Genomic DNA, 27,402 nt, shown 5'->3' on the forward strand with positions numbered 1-27,402 from the left:
ACTGTGGATTGAGTGATTAATTTTAACAGTTCTTATATAGTGCTCCTATCCAGAACGCTTTTGTTGTTGTATGCCTAGTGTGATTTATGCCTCATCCCATCATGTGTAGGATTTATGCCAAAAAGCAGGCCTTTTTATCCCCAGGAAATGTTAATGTCATGTAGTTAATAGTTGATTTCTATGTTTTCCTATAAAGGTGTTACTCTAGATTCAGAAGCCTTTTTTTTTCTGGCATAGCTCATGAATTTCACATTGGTGCACATTTGCTGCAATGCCAGCAAATGTATACTTTTGACTGTAGTAAATTAACCTGTTGATGTTTAGAGAATAAACTCCTTTAATATTGCACATAATATTTTTTAACTTTAAAGACTACTCATTTGACACTGCATAATATTTATAAGCATTGTTTAAATGGTGGATGATAGAGAATAAAAATGTTCGTAAAAAACCTAGTTAAGTGCATCTAAACAAAACTCAAAAATAATATTTTTACCTGCAAAACATGATTAATATTCCAAATCCAGCTTCAGCCGAGTATAAAATTGACAGTTTGGTTGTGATAAATAAAAGTCTGCATGTGCTAAGCATAGCTGAAATTTAGTACAGAGCTAAATGTCTTATCTTTTAAACCATTCAATTCTTTTAAAACAGGTTTCACAGTTAGGCTGCTTAAGCTCTGATATCCCTTAAAACTTAATTTGGACAGTTTATGGAGTTCTAATGCATAGTAATAACACCTTAACCAACTAAAAAAATGAATTCTGTCTGCTGCCAGGTATTCCTACATTTTCAAAGGCTAAACTTAAATAAACGTAATTTCAAATGATTCATTGATACTTTTATTTTACCTTCATATCAGTAATATATTTTTTTTCAATCAAGGTAAGAATACTGGACCATAATAACTATGACTAAATCACATGATTTGCTGAATAGCATTATTAGAGGGTGATTTCCAGAGGTTAATTGTTCCAAGAGCCATTTCCCTTGGCTGCTTTTCATCTATGATGACTTTCCAAATTCTTCAAAAGGTATAAACTAACACCTGGATCAAGACTGTCCAACTAGAGGCCCATGGACCATATGCTGTCTACTAGGCTCAGTCTGGTGGCTCACCGCCTCATTGCCCTAATTCATATTCAACTGAAATTAAAGTACGGTACTATGAGGGAATCAGGTTAATGGGGAAAAAGCACGGTGAAGTTGCGAGCCGTAATTGAGGAGCTGACAGAAAAAGTGAGTGGACTGAGAAATTTAAAATGGAAAATTTAAAAAGACTGAGAGATTGAATGTGAAATGCAAGTATGTATAAAGAGCAAATTGAATTAAAAGTGAGAAGGTGATTAAAATAGGAGAGTTAATGAAAATGAAAAATGGGTAAGGAATAAAAATAAATAAAAAGACACTGCAAAAAAATATGAAAGGTATAGTGGGTAATATGATGGAAAGAGAACAGTATTTAAAAGGAAGAAGATGAAATAAAATTTGCACAGAGAGGATAATCCATTTTTAATCCATTCTCTACTTTTAACCCTTAATTACCAAAGTTCTGTATACACAACTGTACTTTCGGTTATTCCATTTTTTTAAATCTTACTACTGCCTGTACCCATGTTTGTACAAAATGTGTTCTTTATGAGGTTTTACTTAATAAATATCACAATCTTCCAACCAGATATTAGAAATAGGTATTCAATATACAAGATCAGTATACAATTTCCTTTTAGTACTTTATCAATAAGTTGTATCCTATATAGAAACACCATTTCTACCAGAACAAAACAAAGACAAAAAGACAAAGCCTGCGCGACCAAGAATGGGTCCCTCCCCCAAATTAAAAAAAAATTCTTAAGCAGTACTAGAGTACAGATTTAAGCAATTACTCCTGTCTGGGTACGATCTGAGCCAAGGATCCCATATCTTTTTAAATGAGCCATATCTTTGAGACGCCAGAAAAATAACCTTTTTCCATCATACATTGGAAGTTAATTTGATTCAACACTGCTCTTGTTTTTCCTTCCACATTCTTGAGATGACTAATTTCATAGCCATAAATATCTGAATAATCAAGAATTTATCATTTTCAAAAATATTTTACAGATTTAGATGTAAAATGGCTTTTTCTGGAGATGCCTTAATTTTTAACTTTAAAATATCTGAAATTATTTGAAAGAGTTTAATAAGACCACCAAATATGGAGGAATATTCCTTCACTTATTCCACACCTCCAACATAAAGCAGAATGATTAGAATCAAATTTATGCATTCTAGTAGGGAAATAATGCCATCTATGCATTATTTTAAAATGTAATTCTTGCATATTTAGAAACTTAAATCCAGGTTTTCCCCATGTATTTATATCTATATCTATTCCTAGATCTTTAGACCAAGTGGTTTGCTATATTGCTTTCTTTTCTTTTTCCATGATTTAAAAAAAACATTGAGTTTTTTTTAGGATATTCTTATTGGCATTTGTAGCAAAAATATCCTTTAATATTTCCAAGACCTTTGGCTTTAGTGTAATTATAAAATGTTCTTTTATATTATTTTTAATATGGATCAAATTAAAATAATCCTGAGAGTATAGTATGTTCTATTATTAGTTGTTCGTAAGTTTTAAGATGTGAACCTTCTAAGAAATCTGCCAACCTTAAGTTTTTATTATTAATCCATTTCAGCTTAGTTATACCTGGAAGATCGTGTTCTATTTTTTTCTATAGGTACTTGTTTTATCTTGTTTTTTTATACCTATATTATTATTCAGTTTGGACCAAAAAGAACTAATATCGTTAATAACAAAAGTCCCTTTAGAATTATCCAAGACTTTATTTACTGTTAAATTATCCAACCATAGTATATTACTAAAATTCATCAAATTCCAGGCTCTTTTGCTCTATCATATACCACTCTTCTGATCTAGACAAATGAGAATGCATAGCATGCAAATGCATCCTTGCATAGGTTTGACTAAACACCCACATGCTGGAAAAACCCATTCCCCCGCTAGCTTTATTACCATAAAGAACCTTTTTTGAGATTCTCGGTTTCTCGTTTGACCAAATAAATTTTCCCATTGCCAGAAATTGTGTACAGTAGAAAGGAGGAAGTTGTAAAAGGATTAGTCTCAAATCGTAAAGCCATTTAGGAAGTATATAGGATTTAATGATATTAAGTTTGCCTATCTATGATATGGGCAATTTGTTCCATTCACCAAGTTTTAAAAAAAAAGGTAATTTAGTAGATCTTGATAATTCAATTCTATTAATTGTGAAGATTCGTTTGTGATTTTTATCCCCAAATAGTCAATGCTCTTATCTTTCCATATGAATGGAAATGTATCTCCAAGTGTCTTCATTCTATCTTCATTAATGCTTACTATCATGGAATGTGATTTATTGATGTTAAGTTTGTAATTAGAGTAATCCCCATATGATTTGATCTCTTTTAAGAGAACTTCTAGTGAGATTTCAAGTTGGGTTAATGTAAAAAAATATATCATCCGCATATAGACTTGCTTTGTTCATGGTGTCACCAATTAAAATGCCCTTGATTTCTTTGTTATTTCTGATTCTTGCTGCCAAAGGTTCTAGGGTCATAATGTAAAGAAGAGGGGCCAAGGGACAGCCCTGTCTGGTACCATTCCTAAGTTTAAACCATTGGGAGGAAAAGCCCTACCCCACTATTTTGACTGATGGTTCAGAATATAAGACCATAATAAATTTTATTATATTATCACCAAAATTAAAATTTCTAAGAATTAATTCCAAAAGACCCAGTCCACCCGATCAAATACCTTTTCCGCATCCAGAGAGAGAGTTACCATTATTATTGTTCTGAGCAAAATCTACAATATCTATGATTTTCCTTGTGTTTCCATATGGTTGGCATCCCCTAAAGAATCCAACTTGGTTTTTATGAATTATAAGTGATATTACTTTTTTAATTCTATTAGCTAGAATTGCAGAAAGATTTTAATATCACTATTAATTAAAGAAATAGGTCTGTAATTTTATACCTGTTTTGGATCTTTCCCTTGTTTGGGGATTGGAATTATGATCGCTTATAGTAATTCACTAGGAAATGGTTTATTTTCCAAAATTTAATCGACGGCTTTTATTAAATTTGGAGAAATAATATGAGACTGTTTTTATAAAAATATCTAGAAAAACCATCTGGACGCAGGGCTTTATTCCTTTTTAAGTTATTAATAGCATGGATAACGTCTTTCATTTCAACTGGATTATCCAGTGCTTCCCTGTGCTTTGTGTCTAATGACATTTCCTGTTTTTTTCAATGATTTTTTTAAATATTCCAGAATTTGCACTTCATTTTTTTTACCTATATTATATAGGGATAAATAATACTCTCTGAATGTGGATGCTATTTGATCGCGGGACCTACATATATTTTTACCAAGATAGAACCACTTCTGTTTCCATTTAAAGTTTTATTTGCTCTATCCATCATAAAGTCTCTAATTTTCCTCTTAGTTTGTTCTATCTCTTTAATAGTTCCTTGTTCCTTGGGGGAGATTTTCTCTAAGTTATCTAATTCCAAATAGACGTCTGCTAGGGATTGGGAATTTACTTTTTTATTATAAGACTGTATTTTAATTATACAGCCTCTAATTAAACATTTGCATGCGGCCCATATATTTCCAATTCTAACTTCTTCACTCATATTTTCCTTTTAAGTATAAATTAGAGTTCAACATTATTTCCTCTAGACTTTTCTTATCATTCAGTATAGAGTCTCTGAGTTTCCAGTTGCCCCTTTTAAGGGTGTAATCCATCGCAAGTTCCATTGATACTGGGTTATGATCTGATATAGTTATCTTCTTGATTTTTAAATTTTTTAACACTATCACCATATGACATAATATGTATTCTGGAGAAGGATTGATGTCTATGGGAGTAATGAGTAAATTCTTTCCCATCAGAATTTAATGTTCTCCAGATGTCATATAGTTTAAATTTCCCAATAGTTTCTTGCATAAATCTGGCTAAACCTCTTACTTTTGGATCTAATCTTTTATTGTTTAAATAAGTTTTATCCTTCTCTACATCAGCTACACAATTAAAATCCCCTAATAGTATAAACGTGCCGTTTATCCTGTCTATATTTCTGCTCAATATACTATTGAGAAAATGAACCTGTTTCTTATTAGGGGCGTATATATTGAGAAATGAAAATATTGTATAGTTCAACTTACATATCAGGAAGATTGCTTTTCCCTCAGGATCACAATGTTTATCTATTAATTCGTACTTAACGTTTTTAGAAATGATGATGGCTACACCACATTTTTTCTTATCTTTTAGAGATGCATGTATAACATTTGAATATTTTTTTTATGATGAATCTATTTGCATCAACTCCCTTACAGTGGGAAGTCTCCTGAATCCCACATACATCAATATTTTGTTTAAAAAGCCAATAATATATAGCTATTCTCTTTTGGGGAACATTCAGACCTTGGACATTAAATGTAGCAATCTTTATACTGGTTTTAATCAGGCTTACTTCTATGATGGTAGAAGGCCAAACTCTCGGTCTCACAGGCAAACAGATAACCATATCCTAGGGGAAAGGAAAAATTCTTAGGCAAACACTTCCCCATCCCCAAAACACAAAACAATACCCCAAGAAGAAGAGGAAAACCTGTTCTTCTTTACGAACACATGACCTCCAAACCTGATTAGTGTAACGTCCCAATAGCAATCCCAGGAATGGGATCATGAAGAGATATACCTTACCCCTTATCTCTTCCAAAGAAAAAAAAAGAAAGACTTGCCCATATGGATTTTAAGTTCATCCTTTATTTTTCTTAGCTGTATTTCCAGACTTTGCTTAATATAATCGTGCGATACATATTGAGAATCTGTTGATTTTGGGCTTATTAATTTTGAACTGTGAGCTTCAATTTCATTAGAATCGTTGACATCTGTGATATTAGAAGTATTATGTTCTGACATTTGTAGCCTAGGTTTAGTCTCTGTTTGTTAAGGAGAGGGAAAGAATGTAGAAAGTTTTCTTTCGTTTTTTTGAAGGATCCTCCTCTTTTTTTCTCTTTTTTTGAGGATGGTTTTATCTCTGTGTTTTTTTTATTCACCATTCTGTCCAAAAATAATCTTTCACCTTTGCTACCTGTGGCAAAAGCAGCCACTTTAAACTGTATTTTCTTAAATGTGTGTAAGAACCAAGTGTATGTATGTATAATGTATTTCATGCGAACAATAGCGTTCGTATGCTGGTGGCATGAAAGCCACCAGCATTCATACAATAGTTTCACGAACAGTGAATTTCAACACTGTTCATGAAACGAACAAACTACCGAAGGGAGACCACACACAGGAGGTCGTGTGGCTCCTATTAAGGATTGCAACATTGTTGCAATAGGTAATTAGAAGGATCCAGGTGGCCGCCGTTCGGCTACCGACCACGCGGTGGTCGGTCATTTTGGATCGTTTGTTAGCCCAGCGGTATTTGGTCGTCGAGCGCCTGGAACTAAAATCGGCTACTCGACAGCATGAATACTGCTGGACTAGGAAATGCGATTCCCTAAAGTCAATCGGTAGTTTGAAGGTAACTTAAACGTAATGTGTGTTTCGTGCGGCGTTCGGTTATTTATGCTGGAATCTGAGCGGTACTTTCACAATATGTGCGCTCAGACCCCAGCTATTTACCGAATGTCCATTCATTTAAATATAACGAATATTGTACAAGTTATGTGTTTTAATGTAAAATGTCAGTTCTGCTGCACGGAGGGATAATCCACTTAACTGTACATTCTAGTGGGAGTATCCCTCTCGTACAGCAGTGCATGATGGGAGAAATGTCCAGTTTGTTAAGTCCCCCATGTAGTCCCCTACTGTACAACCCCTGTAATGTCAGTAGGGAAACCCCTTGCATGGGGAATCCCATAAATACTGTGACCTGTGATTAAAAGCTCAGTTGACTCCCAGTCTATGTGTCGTGTAGTTCTTGGGAAGGAAGGATTCTTACAACGCTACCGGGATTATTGTAGGCTGTACTTATTTGCCTGGATTATTTTATGTTGTTCCTGTTACCCAGTGGAGATATTGTGGATTATACTACCTCTCCCCTACACTACCCGTTTGTCTAGGGAGGAATTCTTCAAAACAAACAGGAAATTTGCTTGTTCTTTTCTTTTAACTCTGGAGTGGTTTCTACTTGTTTTTAATTCCCTTTAATATTACTTTCCAAGGGGTATTTGAATATTTTCCAAACCAGGTTTACATTTATTTCATTTTTTTATATAGCCTAAAATTATGCCGCTTATAGAATAGCTTTTCCTCACTTTGAAAACTTTATAGAACAGCCCCTTATAAATTAGGAGTCTTAATTTGCATGCAGCTGAGCAAGATATATCAGGCTGTTGTACCTTATTTTCACATAGAACTAATCAGAATTAATCAAGCTAATTTTAAATGGTATGATTGTCCATAGATTTTCCATCATGATATATCAATTCCAATATTTATTTAGAGGCTCTGTATAAGACAACTTTTTATAGATTAAATTGTCTTATTTTACATATATGGCTGAACAAGATTGAACAGGCTGTTTGTTTTAAATAGTATAGTTATCTGTGGATTTCCCAGCAAAAACTGCTTCAATTCCAATGCTTATTTATGTGCACTATATAAGCCACGCCTTATAGATTTAGATGACTTGTTTCCACATAAAGCTGGGCAGGAATAAACAGACTGTTTTAAATAATATAATTTTCTATAAATCTCCTTCAAATTGCCTATTTTCCTATATTTATTTATAGGCAGTATATATATATATATATATATATATATAACTTCTTGTAGATTTGGTGTCATATTTCCACACGTAGCACATTTCCACATTAAATAAATTATCTGTAGGTTTTCCAGCACATTACTTTAGTTCCACACTTGTTTATGTGCACTATATACATGATGCTATATGGTATAATTGCTATGATATAATATAATTGCTTGTTTTACATAGCTGATGAGAATTAAAATCTTTTGTTTTAGATAAAGTGTTTAACTATGAGTTCAACTCTCAGTTATCTTCTACGTGTACTTATCTGTCCGGCTAGAGGCTCATGGCGCCGACCTTAGAATGTGCTCACTTCAATATATCCTCGGACAATCTCCTCATGAGTTGGATGCATTATGTCAGTCACTCTTTACTTTACTGAATTGCCGTGCACTGCTGAGACTCCCAGAGGATCTATTAATATGACCTTGTCTCGATGGAGTGAAAGAGGAGAAACAGACTCTCACCCTCGGGAAGCAAGCATTCCGGATGCTCCGCCCACTCAGTGTCCTACTTCATCACCGCGCTACACAACTGTACTTTCATTGCATTTCCAAGTAAGCAGTGTATGAAAACCTATTTGCTTTTCTATATACTCTAAACACTAAAATAATTTTCACAAATTCAAGTTTAATTTCTGATCTTTAGGACCTCTTGAAATTGTCTGGGAATTGTTCCTTCTACAAATTGCAGAAGGATATGTAAAGTATAGAGTAGTGGTGCCTAACCCACTCCTCAATATCCTCTACCAGTACAGAATTTTGAGATTTCCCATTTGTGTTTAAGGTGTTTTTAGAAAAAACTAAAACACTTTAGACATAACAGGGTAATCCCTAAATCCTGGACTGGTAGGGGGTACTTGAGGACTGGGTTGGAACCCCTGGTATAGAGGGATGACCCTGATGTCACTCAGAGCAATACAAAATATAATTGTAAGTTTCTATAATGATTTAGAAATTATTTTATTTTGTAAAGAGAAGACCTAACTGCCCTTATTGTGTGAGGGTATTATGCTGACAAAAAATATTTCCTATATTCTCCTAATAGACTATCAGGGTACTTACTAATACACACAACAACGTCATCTGTCCATTTTTATTTATCTATTTTTGTCACACCTGTATATAATAAAATGGAATAGCTAGACTAATATTTCAGAGAAGTCTGAAACATTTTATGATAAGTGATAACAAAATGCCTATAACTCTTTTCAATACTTTCCAAGGGATATATTTTTAAATATAGAATATTCTAAAAAGTATATGAATTATTTAACTGCTGTTTATTTAAAATTAATGTGGATGTGATACATGTCATGTGTAAACAAAAATGCTTGGTAGTAAAGGGGTTAATAAAGATACAAACATGTCTTTTCATGTGAATTGTTAATGACTTGTTCTATGCCCACAGAGTCTTTAATATTCATATAGGTCACATGTTCTATAAAAAATAAATTGTTCCTAATCACGCAAACACAAGAAAAAAAAATTGTACTATGGTTGCATATTCTGAAATGTAATTGGAGTGTAAATTATTCAAGTGGTTTTAAATTTAACATATTCTTCAATTCCCTCCTTCCTATTTGTCTAGATGATCTATTAATGTTCATTCTCTCAGTTTTACAGCAGCCACATGAACAATTTCAAGACAGCACTATTACTGTGCAGAGGTTTTTGGGGGGAGAACAAATAGCTGAATGGTTTCAAACTTTTATTTTACTCTAAACTTTGCAGTTTTTGTTAGCCTGTGATTCACAAAAGTGCTTGCACACGAGAGAGCTAGCATCAGAACTACATACCTTCTGAAATGCATGTTGCTAACTTTGGAAACAAAATAAGGAAAAGGATTGACTAAAAATATCAGTCAATTCCTGGTCTATACAAATTATATAAATCTGCTAACTGTGCAATGCTGCTTCCCATCCCATGTGTTCCCTATTAAGGGTTAATAAGCATGTAGGGATGTATATAAAAAATACCCCTTTCTGTCTCATTAGAGATATTTTTGCCAGAAGCTCAAGGAAGCAAGGCAAATGGTTAGAGTTAGGATCCACCTAAGAGGTCTGCCTTGATGTGGCAGGTGGGCTTACTCTCTCATGGCCAGTAATGGGAGTTGGAGCGCAGGACTAGTTTCTTTGTGTTTAGGGAAAACAGCCAAAAACAAAACCAACAGAAACATAAAGGAAGGGTTAAATCTGTTTCTATCTACAAATCTTTAGCTTATATTTTTATTTTATTTAAATAGATATTCTACGCACTATAACCACTACAAATGTATTGTAGTGATTATGGTGCTAGAGTTCCATGGTGCAAGCATTCTATAGGTGCCAGCCCTATGATCTTTGTGTGCCCATTTGTAGGGCACTTGGCTTAGAAAAAAATATATAATTCTCTCCACACTCAAAGCAAACACTCTATGCTGCCACTCTGCTAATGCTAAGCTATCACTAAGAAAATGCAAAAGCTATAGTGGTTTGATAGCTTTAATAAATTTGGATGTTTACTTTTTTATTATATTTTTTTAACATTAGCAAATTGTTTTTTGTGCTTGGGAAGTGTAACTCAAAATACGGTAATTCTTGGTGTGGAAGGGTTAATGCTTAAATTGTGGTAATGAACTTTATCTTTTACAGGCTAGTGTGATATTTCACATTATTAGGAATGTGAATCTTGACTGTAGCAACAGCATAAAATGCCCTTGTTTAAAGAAGATTTGGGTCACAGACGGTAGCTAGATTTCTCATATGAACGTTCAACTATCACTGAGCTAGAAGAGCTAAATTTAGTTTCTCTTTCAAGTGACACACTTATACTTGTACAGTCCCCAAAAAGGCTACTCAAGTTCTGTGAAGACTGCGGTAAAGCACTTCAAAGGTCATTTTTTTCTCATTCACTTTGCATTCTGCCAGTTAAGGTATAAATCAGCTATGACTAGTGCTAAAATTGAAGTGTCCTATATGACTCTTACAGAACAGTAGGCAAAAAAGGTGACATTTTATTTGAGGCAAATTTCAGACTAATATAACTAATAAAATGTTCTGCTCATCATCATTTTTTTTTTGCTGTGGCATAGAAAATGTGTATGGAAGTGTGACTTTCATTTACAGCAAGCTATTAAATTGCACTCTTCTTTCTGACAAGTATGGTCTAAGAGCAAGGTATATTTGCTTGTAGCATTTAGGCATAGTCTTAAAACAGATGTCATGTTTTTGTGTAATTAGCTATTTTTATTGCTTTAATATGCAAACTGTAGTTGCGCTCTCTGGGGTCGGGGCATTCTACTTTTGGCACAGGACTGATCTGCATTTAATTATTTCTCTGTACCTAGGGGACTTTTTTTTACTATACAAGGAGTTGTGGTGAGCCAATCAATCAGCTTTAAAAAATAGGCCAAAAATAAAATCCAACAAGCATAAACTGCAGAGGTATTTTTTCAGGTCTCCTGGCTTAAATTTTGCTAGTCATTTCTAAACTCATCATATCTCACCATATCAATCACGCATTTATATATTTATACAAATATTGCTATGTGTGTTTTTGTTGAGATAAAATAAATATATGTAAATGTATTTAAACAGGTGGTGGTTTTCTTTTTTTTTACTGCAGTTCTTTAAACCTGGATACATATAAGAGGATTTAAATCTTTTTAATTTTACTTGTTAAAGAAATATTAAATGATGGTTTACACAGTTAAAAGAATAATAAATGATAATTGTGATTTCATTAGAAAAAAAGATCATGGATGTCAAACCATTAGCTCTAAAAACATGGGGATATCCTCTGAATATAACCTTAGGGTTATCATCTGCAATAGAAATACGGCTGGATTCACTTAGCATTGTAAGGGTTTACATTTTGTATTGATTTGCAATTCCCCAATTGAGGTCTATAGGGAAAAATACTATTTAGTAAGCACAGTTAACTCTTATTCTACCAAGAGAATGCAGCCTATAGTTTTCACGTGTTTAAGAAAATAACACAAAGTGTAATAATAATAATAATAATAATTTTTAATAATAATATTTTTCAATTAGATTAGTAACAGAATATCGGTGTTAATACTGCTAGAATAAAATAGCATAACTTAAATGTAATAGCCCAAAATAAGTTAAGAAACTTTGAAGGGATTTTTTTTAAAGATCTGAAGGTCTCTGGCCTATTGTGTTATGGTCCTCTGCAGAAGGAAGCCTAATATTTTTTTATCAGCATTGTTTCTCACATGTAATATAAGGGCTTGCAGCCATATGTCATGGCTAGCACCCAATATTGTTTCCTTTCTACAGCCTGCAGGTTCTAAATTTGAAATACATAAGTTTAGAAATGCTCACCTGTAACTCCACCTTTTTCTATACATGGACAAATATAACACAACTTAGTTTGTGATCTTAAACATGGGGCAAAAGGTAGACTTTGCTTCAATATAATATGGAAAGAGGCATCTCTTTTCAATACAGGAACAATTCTTTCTACCAAACAATTGTCCCTCTGGGTGGGTAATTTAATAGCAAAAACACCCTGATGATTATCTCTATCCCACAATTCTACTTTTATAGATTCTCTACTAGTTTTGAATCAACAGAGGCCCAACTCAAGTAAATAACCCGTTTATCCACTGATGAATCTCCTTGAAACCAACAAATGAGTCTTAGATTGGCCCGACAGCAATCCATTTTGTTTTGTTAATCTTGAAATTGTTACTTGTAATTTTGTCTTAATATCTGCCTGATCCAGTTTGAATTTAGCATATAATATCAAATGTAAATCCAATATGTGATTAACGGGACCTCGCCTATAAGTCTGTATTAATGTTTTAAACTTTGCAATAAACAGTAAATTTAAGAAAAAAAAATATTTTTCCCCCTCCTTTTGAAGTGATTCATTTCCACATGTATCTGCTCCATCTTATTTAGCCATTCTGTGCACAGGTGGTCCAAGTCTTTCCAATGCTATGGGATTAATGCTTGTTTATAGTCTTAGTGTGAGCAAACTTTTGTAGAGAGACAGTAGGAATTTATCCTCTATAATTGTATTTCATTATTTTGGCTAGTATCACCAGGGTGCCCAGTACATGGTGCATTTTAATTGGGCATTGCATTTGACCTACTTTAATAAAATATATTGAAAAAATGATTTTAAATATGTTCAGGTATGGGACTTGTCTATTTATATATGTTAACTATTGTAAGAAGTATTTAGGTAATTAGAGCTGCAAAAAGAGATGGTTAAGAAAAACACAGAAAATTAAAGCATTTATCCCTAATCTTGTGTGGTCTAAATGTATCTAGACTTGATTTCCGTTCATGAATTTCTAATTTTGTTTTATATTAGTTGGAAAGGGTAAAATATGATGCTACAATCACCTGTGTGGATCACTCTATACACATAAATAAAATGCAAAATGTGACAATAAAAATGTGAGAGCACTCAGTAGATATTAAAAGTGACCACAAATGTAGGTGGATACAATCCTAAAACATAAATAAAAAGAGAGACCATAGGTTAATACTGTTACACATTACAGTAAAAACTCATATTATTGGTCCAACTCACATGCTGCTGAGCCACTCAGCTGGATCAGACTAGAGGCTTTAAACGGACGATAGAACAGGTACAGTGGATCCTTGTTGCACCCAGGATATCTCCAGGCTGAATTATCAGTGTTCCACCATAAAATTCCAGGATGCAGGATCAAGGTGGTGAAAGCACATTTTTTTGAATTATCATTAAAAACATAAAAACAAGGAAAGTCCACTGATCACTTGCCACTTGATGCGTTTCAGCGAGTAGCCTTTCTTGAAAATGGTTAGTCCTGTTCTCCTCCGTAGTTCTGTTTTTAAATGTAGTCCTTGCGCCTTTTCCTAATGGAAAGGACTACATTTAAAATGGAACTATGGAGGAGAACAGGACTATGCCAGGACAACATTTAAAAACAGAACTACAGGGGAGAACATGACTAACAACTTTCGAGAAAGGCTGTTTGCCGAAACGCATCAAGTGGCAAGTGATCAGTGGACTTTCCTTGTTTTTATGTTTTTTTATGAATGGCTCAGCAGCATGTGAGTTGGACCAGTAATATAAGTTTTTACTGTAATGTGTAACAGTATTACCCTATGATCTTTGTATTTATGTTTTAGGATTGTATCCCCATACATTTGTGGTAACTTTTAATATCTACTGAGTGCTCTCACTTTTTTACTGTCACAAAAATAAATATATACAGACACTCCTCACTTACCAACCGGGTTCTGTTCCTACAGCCCGGTTGTAGAAGGAATTGGTCAGTAAGTGTGTCTATGTTCGGGGAAACTTGCAAACCATCATAAAACAGGTAGATCGCTAAATGAGGACCACCTGTATATGTATATATGTTTATGTGTGTATACATATATATATATATATATATATATATATATATATATATAAATATAGAAAAAATCCCAAGCACTCACGCTTAATTGTTCCTCATATGCCGGGTGCCAGAGCCTGGACTCCAAAGATACAAAGAATGCCAAATAATAGCTGCTCACCGGTCTTGTTAAATTCAAAAGTTTTATTCAATCATGTTAAAATCTGTGACCAACGTTTCAGTCCCCGCTCGGGACTTTCCTCAGGGTCAGACAAAAATGATAGGACAACACATAGTACTTGCAATGTATGTCAATATTTAGCCATAACAATAATTAGGAGTGACTCACCCAGGTGCATGGTGTCCTCGGCGTTTCCGCCGTGTATACTTCTGGGTGTGCGCATTAGGTGTCCGCCCAGCTCCGCCCCTTTTCCTATACGTGTTAGGGTTGCTGCAAATCAATAGGGAGGGGGTGCGGCATATCAACCGCGCCTGTAGCGTCGGCTATGCTTCCGGGTGTGCGCGAGCACTCATCCCGAAGCTCCGCCCTCAGGGATGCACGTGACACGTGCCATCATGAATACCGGCTGATGGGGTGTTGCTAGGCAACGTAATGCGGACGATCCGCTTACTGTGTATTTAGGAAACTCCATGTGTTAGTTTATAAAGAATGTGTATGGATGAAAAAGAGGATAATATTAATATTAAATATAAAGTGACATAAAGTGAATGGAGAGCCTATAGAGGTTTATCCTGTAAGGACATATAATATAGTTTTATAGTGCCACTAGAAACACATGCAATTTATGTGACTTGTGTGTATATTAATAAAGTGCTGTGGAAGGTGCTACACAAGGTAGTATTTAAAGTGATAACGTGCCATATATTTATGTGCAATATCATGCAAAAAACTTTTGTGCAATACAAGTGTGAAAAAAATGTCACAACACTTAACGTCATAGCCATAAAAGTAGCATATCGATTATGCCCTTTAGAAGTGAATATATATCTATAAGCCCCTGTATAGGGTAATAGCCTATATGTCTAGAGTTAAAAAAATGGGAATAATAAAATCATACTGGTACTAGATAGGTACTATATATATATAAATAAATAATATTTTTTGTACTGTTATTCATCACCTGCATATCTCAATTTGGAATTTAAGAAGTCCTCCTTGGGTACAGAAACAAGGTAAATTATCCCATCTTGACATGCAAATGAACACAGACATCATGTTTCAGACTTCTTACTGCATTTCTGTGAGTACCCTTAGCAATGGACAATATTTTAAACACATTTAAATTTAACCAAAGAATTTGCTATGATCCAAAAGGACCTGAAACCAGCCATTGACTGTAGTTTCATGCTAGTGGGTCTCATCGATGACTGGTCTGGAAGTTGAAGGCTCTTCTTAGAGCATATAGCTATGTACCAAAAAGGTTGTGGGGAGACCAAATAGAATAAAACTCCCAACAATGCAATTAAAGAAATTACATGGATTTTATTATGTGGATTTGTATATATTTATCTAGATAAATATAGATATATAGTATTTTTATATATAGAGAGAAATTTCTCTTCTACACAAAGTGTGAATTTTACCTACTACATATTGTAAATTGGTCATCTATATCCCAAAACTGATTTTTTTTTTAATAAATAAACTAGAATGTTGAATGTAAAAAAGTGGCAGTGCAGGAACATACTGATGAATTCATCCAAAAAACTGTGCAATGAAAATAATGAAAGCAGAGTATTGGGTCTTTAATAAATATAATACATTTAATACATATTGCACTAGAAAATATGCTTGTGTTTAAAATGCAAAAAAAACAACTTAGAAAGATTGGTTAAAAATAGAAGTTATTTATTCACATTTAAAAATAAGAAATTGACCTATGCTAAAATAGATATATTTTTTCATTTTTCCCAACTATTATTAGTTTAATATGTTAATCATCAGATTATCTATTCACACCTCTGATTATAGTTTTAACTAAAACTACACATACACACCTACGTAAACACCTACATGAATGTAAAGAGCAACAGAAATTGAGACATATCCACATAATCTAACAGTAACATAAGCACATACACACAGTTTGTAAACATGCAACCACTCATTCCATATATATTAATATATATTAATTATTAAGCACGTAAAAAGTATTGGTACTATATAAAATCTCAATAACAATATAATAAATGTTCTCTTTATCTGCAGGACAAGGCCATGGAAAGAATACCTACCCTATCATTTCTTTGCCTAGGAAGTTATTTAAAAGGGTGACCTCTAGTTCAAAGTGCAGTGCTAATTTTGGAGATGACATGGGATAGTTATAGCAAAGGAAAAATTATGATCATATTAGTTAACTAGAGTTTGAATAACTCGTGTTAACTTATATGGTAACTTAGTGGTAGTTTCTATGTGTGCAAACATAAATGTAACCAACAATAGACATTCCTGCTACTCAATCTGTGCAAACATAAAGACTATCAAATGGAATGGAAAAAATAAGCTAATTTACTTTTTACCAGCTACTTTTATTCCATACAACTCTTATGCGCTATCACTAACAAATTGTAACTGTTCATGGCCAACAGCCAACAGTGTTTAGCATAATATAATTCACCTATCTAACCATAATAGTGTATACTTTTGAATAACTCCACTCACTTAGCTGTTATAAGATTCTCCTCTGCAGAAGGATTGGACCTTTGTTTATCAGAATGAGCTTTATTTTACTTTGTGGACTTTTTTTTCAAAGCGTCTCACCAGGTAAACTTTGCCTTGTGCTTTCTAAAAATCCAGTGTTAAGGTGTCTCACCTGGATGTACCCCATTTAGTGAAAAATGTAGGGTGAACCATTTTCTACTTTAACAATGATAACTCATCATCTTATTTTAATCCTGAGTATCTAACAACATATTTGACCATACCATAAGGATATCACAATTTCTCTGTTTTTAATTTGGCATTCCTACTGGTTCCCTCCCTAATCATTTGAAGCTGTGGTGCTACCTAATTGTATATTATGCAACATTGAGCCAGAAACAGGGAGTTCCCTCCCTTGTTTAAGATTTGATGTACATCTAAAAAAAAAACACAGAATGAGGGTCATATGATGAGAGAGAATTTTAATTTGGTTTAGTTTTCTAATATTCTATCTGCTGTTAATTGGTGGAGCTCCAAAGTTGTACATGTGGCCACAGATGTTTAATTGCCTAATCTATTTATATGTAAGAATTCATTTTAGAATCAGTCATATCTAACTATATCACCCCACTCCCTCTCATTGCTCACCTTAAAAGAAACTGCTACTGGTACAGAGGGACTTATAGGATATTATCCCGAAGTCTGAATATCCATTTCTTTTCCGATGACATGAAGATATGGTTACACATTACGTCTGCTCTGTCTCTTCTTGCTTCTCTAACTTTGCCTCCATGATGTCCTCAGGTTTTCTGCAATAAACCCACTTGCTCTTCTTCCCTGCCCCAATGTCATCAGAAATTGTTCTACCACCTATTATATCCTTCTCTCCTTATTTGTGTTACACAAACTACTTTTACTTTTGTCTCAGGTATTTTAATTTATTTGAAAATAACTAATAAAAAAAACTCTCATGAGGGTTGTTTTCTCAAAACTGATCTAAATGTTACATATAAATTAACAACTAACCACAAGTCAAGAACTAAGTTGTCTCAATTTAATATTTCCAGAAGAGTTTTTTTAAATATGTTTTAATTTATTTCTGCATAAACTTTTTCAAATTATATTTTCAAAATATTTAGATCCCAAAATATATATCATATATAAAAAAATACTATATATAAAACATTTGAACAATAAAATATTTCTCATAATATTAAATCATTTTAAAAGTTTATCCAATGATATTAAATAATGTGAAAAGCTTATACATAAATGTTCTGGTTTTAACATTGCTAGATACATTTTCCAAATGATTTAATATTTTTAGATTAGCTTTTAAAATGATTTAATATTTAGAATTGTTTAATATTTTGATTTTGTTTATTTTATATATATGGAGTATCTTTTCATACATTAATATGCTAAAAAAACAATTACAATGTATCCGAAAATATTGAATCATTTGGAATGCTTATCCAAAAAATATTAAATTGAGGCTTATGCATATTTCTAACATTTTGTGCTGCTTTGTTAATGAAATAAATGTATTTCCCTATTTGTTTTTACTGATGATTTTATAATTTCACAATTTGACATTTTCACATATAAGCATTACTTATATTTTAGTTATAGAGTTACAAATTAATGGACATATTTTGTTACTGAGTTTACTAAAATATCCCCGCCCCCTCCCCCCAGATAAATGGAATAAAATACTTAGCTATATTGAACTACATGAAATAGAGCTGATCATATGAAATGGTTAATGAGTCTTAATATTGTTTTCAAAATGTTATTTCATTGTATTAATGAACTCAAAGAATTCTAGTTCACAAAATCAATGTTCACAAACATTTCTGAAACCTTTTCCTGACAGTGTGTATAACATCTATAACCTCTCATTGTGCGTTGTGTTTATAAAGTATGTTATTTTAAATTCTCAATAATTGTCAATAATACTTCTATGTTACCAATATTTCTTATTATAAGTTAACGTGTAATTTTGGATTCACTTTATTTACTAAACCTGATTTGTTAGGGTAATTGATCTGGAAATTTCAAATGTTAGGCCAAAAATGCTAAGCTTACAAAATAATTGTGCTGGACTTTTTTTATTTTATTTTTTTTCATTTCCGATATATTGGCCCACAGTGTTCAATTCCTTTGTCAATCCCTCAAAGTTTTTTTTATTTTTGATCATGCAGGTGTACCACATACTATGAATTAATTTATATGTCAGTCATATGTTCACACTTTGTTATATAATACAATATAAACATTGGTAATGTAAGAATGTTATATCAAGGGAAATAGTTATCAGTTAAAAACTATAAACATGGTAATGTGAAATCACACAATGCTTTAAAAAGAATAAAATATTATTAGCAATCTGACCAAAAGAAGTAACAAAACATGCAATAGCCTTTATATATTATTGTATTCATTTTCTTAATTATATTGTTAATTATATAAGCTATTTTATATATTTATATTTATTTACTGGAACATTTATTAAAAACATGCTTTTTACAATCATTTAACACACATTTGGGATTACCTTCAAGTAAATATAAGCAATCTCAAATAAAACACATAGTGAATATTGGAAATGTGAGACATTTTATTTACCATTAAGCAATACATTTTCATTCCTTTCCTATATTCAGTCAAATCAAGTATTTAAAAAAATAAACAATAGGTAACCCATTAACTTAAACATCTCCTCAAAAAGACATTTGATGGTGCAATTATAAATTTAATTGATACAATATGTGGGGTAAACGGAATATTTATTTTTAAGAGTAGTACGTACCAGGAAATAGAAACATGGCGTCTGCCCTGCCCTCAGGAAGAAAAACAGACTTCAGCCAGTCAGCAGGAGATTTCAAACCATTTCTCAGACACAAAGGCCACAGGAATGAGATGTCGATCTGAAGAAGTGGGTCTGCAGTGAGCAGAAAAAAGGGCTTGCGCGTGCTTGTACTTAACAAACAAAAAGCAAGCCTGAAAAGGCCTGCTGCAAAAAAGTAGCATTTTAGAAAAAAAATCCCCTAAAATAATGCTTTAGTGGCAAGTTGGCCTCCCTTTCTCAGAAAACAAGAATAATGCATTTCCAGAAATAATAAACATCTGTAAATTATATTTTACAACTATTTGTAATAGTTATAGTTAAATATTTTTTTGCACCTAAAGTTTAACATATGTGATCATATAATTATTGTGAGATTTTATTTTTAAGCTTCACATTATTGTTAAATTATAATCTGCAACGTTGAAACTCACTTGATCTATATAAGTAGTTATTTTCAAATGAAAAAAAAAAAGTTAAGGGTCATTGAACATGACAATAATGTTAGATGTATCATATTTGCCCAAAGTTGGATAAAATAATTTTATCAATGCACTTCAAGCATAATTACATTATTAAATCCTCACTTTAATGTCTTAAAGTCCAAACAGCACCTTTAAATTAAAACTCATTAAAAATATATGTTTGTTATTATTTTGTAATTGAAATGATAAATATATATTTTGCAACAAGGCAAATATGAAACCGTTGAATTAAATGTTAATATGGAAAGAGAAACAAATCAGAGGATGATGAAGGAACAAGTAATGAATCTTGGATGTGCATGTTTGAATGAAATATACATTCATATACAAAATGAAATCTATATTTTTTTGATTGGACTACTATACACCACTCTTTTACCTCCTGTACCTCCATCAGGCCATCTACCTTCAATCATGCTTAACCCCTTAAGGACCAAACTTCTGGAATAAAAGGGAATCATGACATGTCACACATGTCATGTGTCCTTAAGGGGTTAAATAAAGAATTATATGTAAGTGACCACTCTCTCCTTCAAGTTATCAAGTGTTCAAAGATGTAAATAGATTTATAATAAACTGATCATTAACTAAACTATGAATTAAAGAAAAATGAGAAGGGAATTGCACATTTTAGGCAAAATGCAGTAAAGCCAGAAACTTAGCCCAGTTGAAGATATATTGCAGGTATACAATTTTAGCCTGCAAAGTGTAAACTAGCTTGTTATTTCCACAGTTTGCACTGAAGTGAATTAACATTTTATTACAAACCCTTTATAAGTGTTCTTCATTGCTTTTCTATCCCCCACATTTTATTATTTTGTTCATAATAGGAAACCTACTCAACTTGAAATTTGTGCGAAGGTAAGGGATTGCCAAGAGGTAGGCTCTACTTATGTATTCATGTAGAATATTTCAAAATTATTTTAAGTTGTGCATTACAGTAAACCTATTATTAATTCAATGTTAAGTTTGATCTCCAAGAATTTTTTTAATTTATTTTTTTGTGAATAACTAGGATTCCTTTTGTTCACAAGAAAACATGTTCTAAAAATACAAAGGAAAAATGCTGGACACAAATGCTGACAACAATTTGGTCATGCTGTACAGAAAAGGAGTTAAGTCTATCCCCCCAAAAAAGGGGTAACCCTAAATGGCAAAACCAAAACAAATATTTATACCCTAACCAGAGATGGAAAATGGCAAGGAATAGACTAAAAATAGACAATAATCGTGACACTTACAAATTAAAAAACACATCTGTGTATGAGTTGTATGTGTTTTTTTTTTTAAATATTTGTATGTGTCACATTTAATAAAGCCTTTATCATCTATTTTTAGTCTATTCATTGTCCTTACCATTTTACCATCCATGGTTATGGTAGACATTTGTTCTAAAATTTATACTATTTAAAAAAATAAAAAATAAAAGTCAAACAATTTCTAAGTACAAAAATGATATACTTCTTTAGGGAAATTAGTAACCATCTTATACAAACTAAGTGTATTTAATAGATGTGAGTTATTTAATATTGTTAAAGGAAATATGTTACACTTATTATTTTTAACATTGTGGTGCAACTAAGTTAAACATATTTTTTTTTTATCATAGTACAACTAGAAAATAAGTCAAATTGTTTAGATAAAATCTTTATACAAAATAATATATACAGTGGAACCTCGGAACTCAAACTTAATCCGTTCCAGAAGGCTGTTCGAGTTCCGATTTGTTCGAGAACCGAATCAACATTTCCCATAGGAATTAATGTCAATTTGATTAATCCGTTCCAGACCCCCAAAATTACATGGATGGGGATAGGTAACCATTCTTCTGACATTACATACAAAAGCATATAAAATGGCTGTATCAGGTTTAAAATATACAATACTCCCCTTTCCTCTGCTTGTATCCTTATGTCCATAGTCCCTCTTCTCTTACTCATGTCCCTTTGTCCTCTGGTATTCTTCTCCTCATATGTTCCTCTTTCTCCTTGCATAATAATTCTGTCCATATCCCTTTACCCTTTACTTGTGTCCCTCTGCCCTCTGGTTTACCTCTCCCTATATTCCTCTCTATCCCTTAACATAGTCCATCTGCCACATTTCCTCATCTCACACTTGTATCCCATGCTTCCCCACACTTGTGTCCCTCTGTGAATGGCGCGTGATATGTTCTGGTACCGAGGATCGTTCACGTACGAAGACATTTTTTTATGCTAAATTTTAGTTCGACTTCCAATCGTTCGGGAACGTTCGAATTCCGGAGTTCCATAATAAACAAAAGAGTTGTGGTGGGGAAAAAAGTGTGGATGAACAACACTTCCACCTGAAGTAAGTGGATAGTTTATTAACCCCTTTCACTTACTTCATGTGGAAGGGGTTTTTATCCACACTTTTTTCCCCACCACAACTCTTTTGGTATGTACTTCACAAGTAACACCAAGCCTCCATAGCAAGCCAGTAGCCAACCTAATGCTTACGAGTTGCATTAACAATTAAACAGCTGTCCTGAGGACTCCTGCTTTCTTTAAATATTTTACTACATTTAACAGTTGGCCTCCAACAACAGTTTGCTTTTTTTAACAACTTTTTCACATCAGGATGTCAGGTTCACCTGACCTAAAATAACTGACATATGGCATGAATAATAGTAAAAATAAATATAATAAAGAGCTGTTATATTTTTCAGACTCAATGTGTTTAATAGATTTTTGTCAAACTGAAAGTTCAAAATAAAAATAAAAATTGCATTGATTGTCATTTTTTCAAGAGTTGAGTAAAAAGTCTTGAATCTCTTTTTAATTATTTGCGATGGGCGAAGGCCATTGAGCTGGAATAACAAATAATAAAATAACAGTTAAATGTTTAAGCACCACTTCTGACAACGTCAACGATCACCAGCCCCTTCTTTTAAGTCTAGCGCCTCCCCTCCTGCTTTCCCTTTGGTCCAGGTGCGCGATATCCTCCCAGAGCATTCGTCTTGTCCCTCCTCTATGAGGAGTATTTAACTTGGCTAATGTCCGTCCTCTTTACTTACATAGGCACCAAAAAAAACTTCTAACAAACTACTAATGCATATTACACAAATGTGGGGTAAAGATAATCATATTCACTGAATCAAAACCTATGTGTAGACACTTATATACAGATAAAGCAGTACCTAATTAGTCTAATACTTAAGTATATCTGGAGATCTATTATAACATAAAAAACTGAATCCAAAGTGAGGGTATTTGCATATATTTCCTAGAAAGGGACAGATTCAGTTTGAAGACCCACCTCATTTCTTGTTTGGCTAACTTATTATCCAAGTCTTCCCCCCTCCAATAGAATAGTTAATAGAAATTGGAGGGGGGAGACTTGGATAATAAATTAGCTAAACAAGAAATAAGGTGGGTCTGCACATTGAAGTCGCTATCCCCTAGGGGTTTAAATGGGGACTTCAAGATATATCACTTTCTATGAAATATATGCAAAATATTCTCACCTTGGATCCAGTTTTTTATGTCATATATTGCATTGTTTTATTATTTTAATATTATCTGTAACATATTTTTTTATTTTTCCCTAGATTGGTGTTGTATATAATTTTTATGATGTTTTTTTCCTTGCTATTTCCCTTAAAATTACTAAGAATCTCCATACCTAACGATATAGATATAGACACTTTATTGTACTTTTTACTGCGGTATAGCAGAATAGATCTCCAGATTTATATAAGTATTAAAACTAAACTAATTAAGTACTGCTGTATCTTTATATAAGAATGTCTATACATAGGTTTTGATTCAGTGAATATGATTATCTTTAACCCCCCCCCCCCTCCCTCCTTTTGACAAGCATTAGTAGTTTGTTAGAAATTTTTTTTTGGTGTCTATGTAAGTAAAGAGGACATACATTAGTCATGCTAAACACAACTCATAGAGGAGGAACAAGACAAACTCTCTGTGAGGAAACCATGCCCCAGACCAATGGGAAAGCATGGGGGGAGGAGCTAGAGACTTAAAAGAAGGGGCAGGTGATCAATGTTGCCATCAGAAGAAGCCTGAGAAGGTGGACAAAACGCGTCACAAAAGGCTTCACCAGAGAGGTGAAACCTGAGAGATCACGTGATCGGGACTGGCGAAACCTGGAAGTGACTGTGACTGAGTGGCGTGTGGCGTTTTTACTTTGTACACACATGCTTTTATGTGGGTAGTTTTGCTGGCATACCCACCAATCGCTAGAGTATGTTTTTGATCATTTTTTTACAATAAAAAGTTTACGATATTATTCAATTAGGGGTTTCTGCCTCTCTATCTGTCTTACATTACATAGAACTATTTATCGGATGGCATACCCTGCTGGAGACAAGCTATCCTGATCTTGTCAGCATATTGTGGGAAGCTTCCCTCTAAAGTGGGGCATTTCAAACCCAGAGCCAGGGGTAATAGGGCTCTTGTTCATGTGAGCTCTCTCCTACACCCCCCATTGTGTTTTATGTAACAATTCAGATAGTCAGTTTAAGTGCACTATATTTGGTAATATCAGATTAAAAACAGATTTATTTACAGCAACATCCTTAAACACCTACCAGTCAAAGAAAGGTTCAATATTGTTTTATGATAAGTTGTGGAGTCATGGTCAAGATATACTTTTGCCATGTGGAGTGTGCACTGCTCTTAACTAGATTCTGGAAAAGGTATTGTTCTCCAGTAGAAAAACAATGGGACAATTAAATCCAAACCTCCTTTCAGAAGGTTTGTTCATTGCATATTGGTCATTTTCTTCTGATTGTATTAGAAAATTGATTGTTTTTTTTCTTGCTCTATCTGCCTTTAGTTATGCTGGACTATGTAAGCTAAACATTTTTTTTTTATAAGTAGTGGGCTATGATATTTCCCCTAAGTTTCTTATTTTACCCAACAGCTATCAAGTTGTTTTGTTAAAGTCAGTGCAACTCAACCTTTGGTGAGTAAATTAATAGGATCCAGAGGAACAATTAGTAGCTGAAACTAGGCTGGAATTAGTAGCTGGATCAAGGCATCATCAAAATTAAATTTAAAAAAAGTATGGGTAGCTTCAGAAAATACCTTTACTATAAAATTTACTTTACTAGTTTATCAGTAAAAACCATGAGAACTATTACATTGGAAAAGGGTTGGAAAACATGCAATGCTAAAGCAATATAAATAATAAAGCTCGGAATGGAAATGAGCACACTAGATGGGTCACTTGAGTTTTATCTGACATTGACATGTATGTTTCACAATTATTTGGTAAAGAAACTCTTTTAAAAGGTGCAGTTACATGCAATCTTGCAACAAATGAATTGGATAATTAAGATAGAAATATGTAATAAAAGTGTTTGTTTTGAGATGAGATACTTGTAAACATGTGTTAAAGTATAGTGTGTCTCTAACAAGTACTGATCTTGACAAAGGGAAGCAGAATTATATCATATTGTGAGAGCTCAACTTGAATATAGTGACTTTGTAAATGGATAAGATAGAATGTTTGCTGGAGAAGGACAGATGAAAATATAAAACATGAGTAAAAAGGGAAAAAAGGAATGTTAATTCTACTATGTAATAGTAGAATATGGTATCATAGATATAAAAATGTTTTTAAAAAATGTAAAAAAAAAGAAATTAATAAAGTTGCAATATCTTATAGCATGTTTGTTCTTGGTTATTTTCTCAACAGTTTAAAATGTACCTATCAAAGTACATCCAACTGTTGTTTAAATTTAAGACTTCAAAATAATAATCTGTAGGTTTGCTCACAGGTGGGATGTAGCACTTGGATGACCCCAGGTAAGAAGTTAAACCATTCTAAAAGGTTTTGACTATTTACAATGGGGTACCAGAGCACTCCTGGCATAATAACATTCACTAGTGGTTATGGTGTTTGGAGTGTTCCTTCAATTAGATCTTCCAGGTTGAGAACCAAGTGACAGATTTAAACAAGAAATCCCACATATTGGCTGTCCTTCTGTATACTTTAGCAAAATCTAAAGTGCATGCACTCCTGTTGCTAGTCCTCTTCTAAGTTCATTTTTTGCCAAAACAATTTAGGAACAGAGGGACAGATCTCACTTCGTTCAGATGATGATGCACTGGTAATAAAGCCAACATATCAGCAACTTAAAGGAGGTGTTTTCTGCTTTGGGAAGTGTACCCAGACACAGCATCTATAATGTAATCTATAATGTAGTAGATGGTTAGGAGGTGAGTGTTATGTAAGTATCATGGCTGAGGCAAAATTGGACAAAATGAAAAAAATACCTTAGCAGCTCCTAAAGCAATCAAACATATCAGTTATATTAATGAAATATGATTTGTAATTGCCTTATATGTTGTTCTCCATTAAGGTAAGCCTGTCAGGAAATGTTCACTTTAAATATTAAACAGTGAAACATATGAAGCATTTGTAATGCCAGGAAACAAAGGCATTTGAAGGGTATTTCAATTCTGAAAGATTTTTTTTTCGGATAAAGCTTTGGGCAATCTAAATTGATATCATTGATGTTCCTGACATTCAATTGGAATCCAAACAGTCATTTTAGTCAGGTATAAAATTATATAAACTGAAATAACCTTTTTTTTTATTATTTTTACAAGTTTTTTCTACATCATTAATATAGTGTAGAAATAAGGTTTATTTAGGTTATGTTGTCAATGCCATTATGTTACATATCTGATTACACAATCTGCCTGTAAGATGTATATAGTTTCAAATGTACAGTACTCTATGCTCTTTTCTGCAATCTGTTCAAAGAAATCATGTTTCCCCAGTGAATGATAAAAAACAATATACTGTAATCCAAACAGCATATGTCAAACATATTCAAGATAATTATGAACATAAGATATAAGTGTTTCTACATTAAAAAAGAAAGCTACTGGAATTTGTTCTATATGCATGTGTGTCTACATGTGCTAACTAAATCTCTTACAATTTGCCATATTTCTGTCCTGTTTTAATAAGGATTTTAGGAAAACTCTTAGTCTTACAGTCCAAATCATATTAGCATATTGGCTGTACTTATTAATTGGCTCACTAGCTTAATATTTGTTTTAATTTGGAACATTAAATGTTCTTATCTATAGAAGATGTACATTGTATATTTAGACATTTTATTAAAATGTTAATTTTTGCTGCAAGCAAATTTGGAATTAAGATTTTTAAAAGAATATGTCATTGTTTCAAAAAGTAAACCTTAATTTTTTGGAAGGCCAATATACCGAACAAAGCATTACTTT

General features: G+C 32.9%; 1 protein-coding gene across 4 annotated transcripts in view; it reads right to left on the reverse strand.

The window, feature by feature from the left end:
• The window catches only part of AJAP1 (adherens junctions associated protein 1), a 290,328-nt gene that overhangs the window by 57,064 nt on the left and 205,862 nt on the right, over window positions 1–27,402 (reverse strand). Inside the window, exon 5 of one of the 4 annotated variants that reach the window (XM_063435414.1) lies at window positions 19,641–19,772. The exons of the other annotated variants lie outside the window; for them this stretch is intronic. Within the exon in view, the coding sequence (XP_063291484.1) occupies window positions 19,700–19,772 (73 nt within the window). The 3' untranslated portion in view covers window positions 19,641–19,699. The remainder of the gene's footprint in view (window positions 1–19,640; window positions 19,773–27,402) is intronic. 4 annotated transcript variants of the gene reach the window in all.

Source organism: Pelobates fuscus, chromosome 11, assembly GCF_036172605.1.
Source record: "Pelobates fuscus isolate aPelFus1 chromosome 11, aPelFus1.pri, whole genome shotgun sequence".
In the NCBI taxonomy this organism is placed as follows: Eukaryota; Metazoa; Chordata; class Amphibia; order Anura; family Pelobatidae; genus Pelobates; species Pelobates fuscus.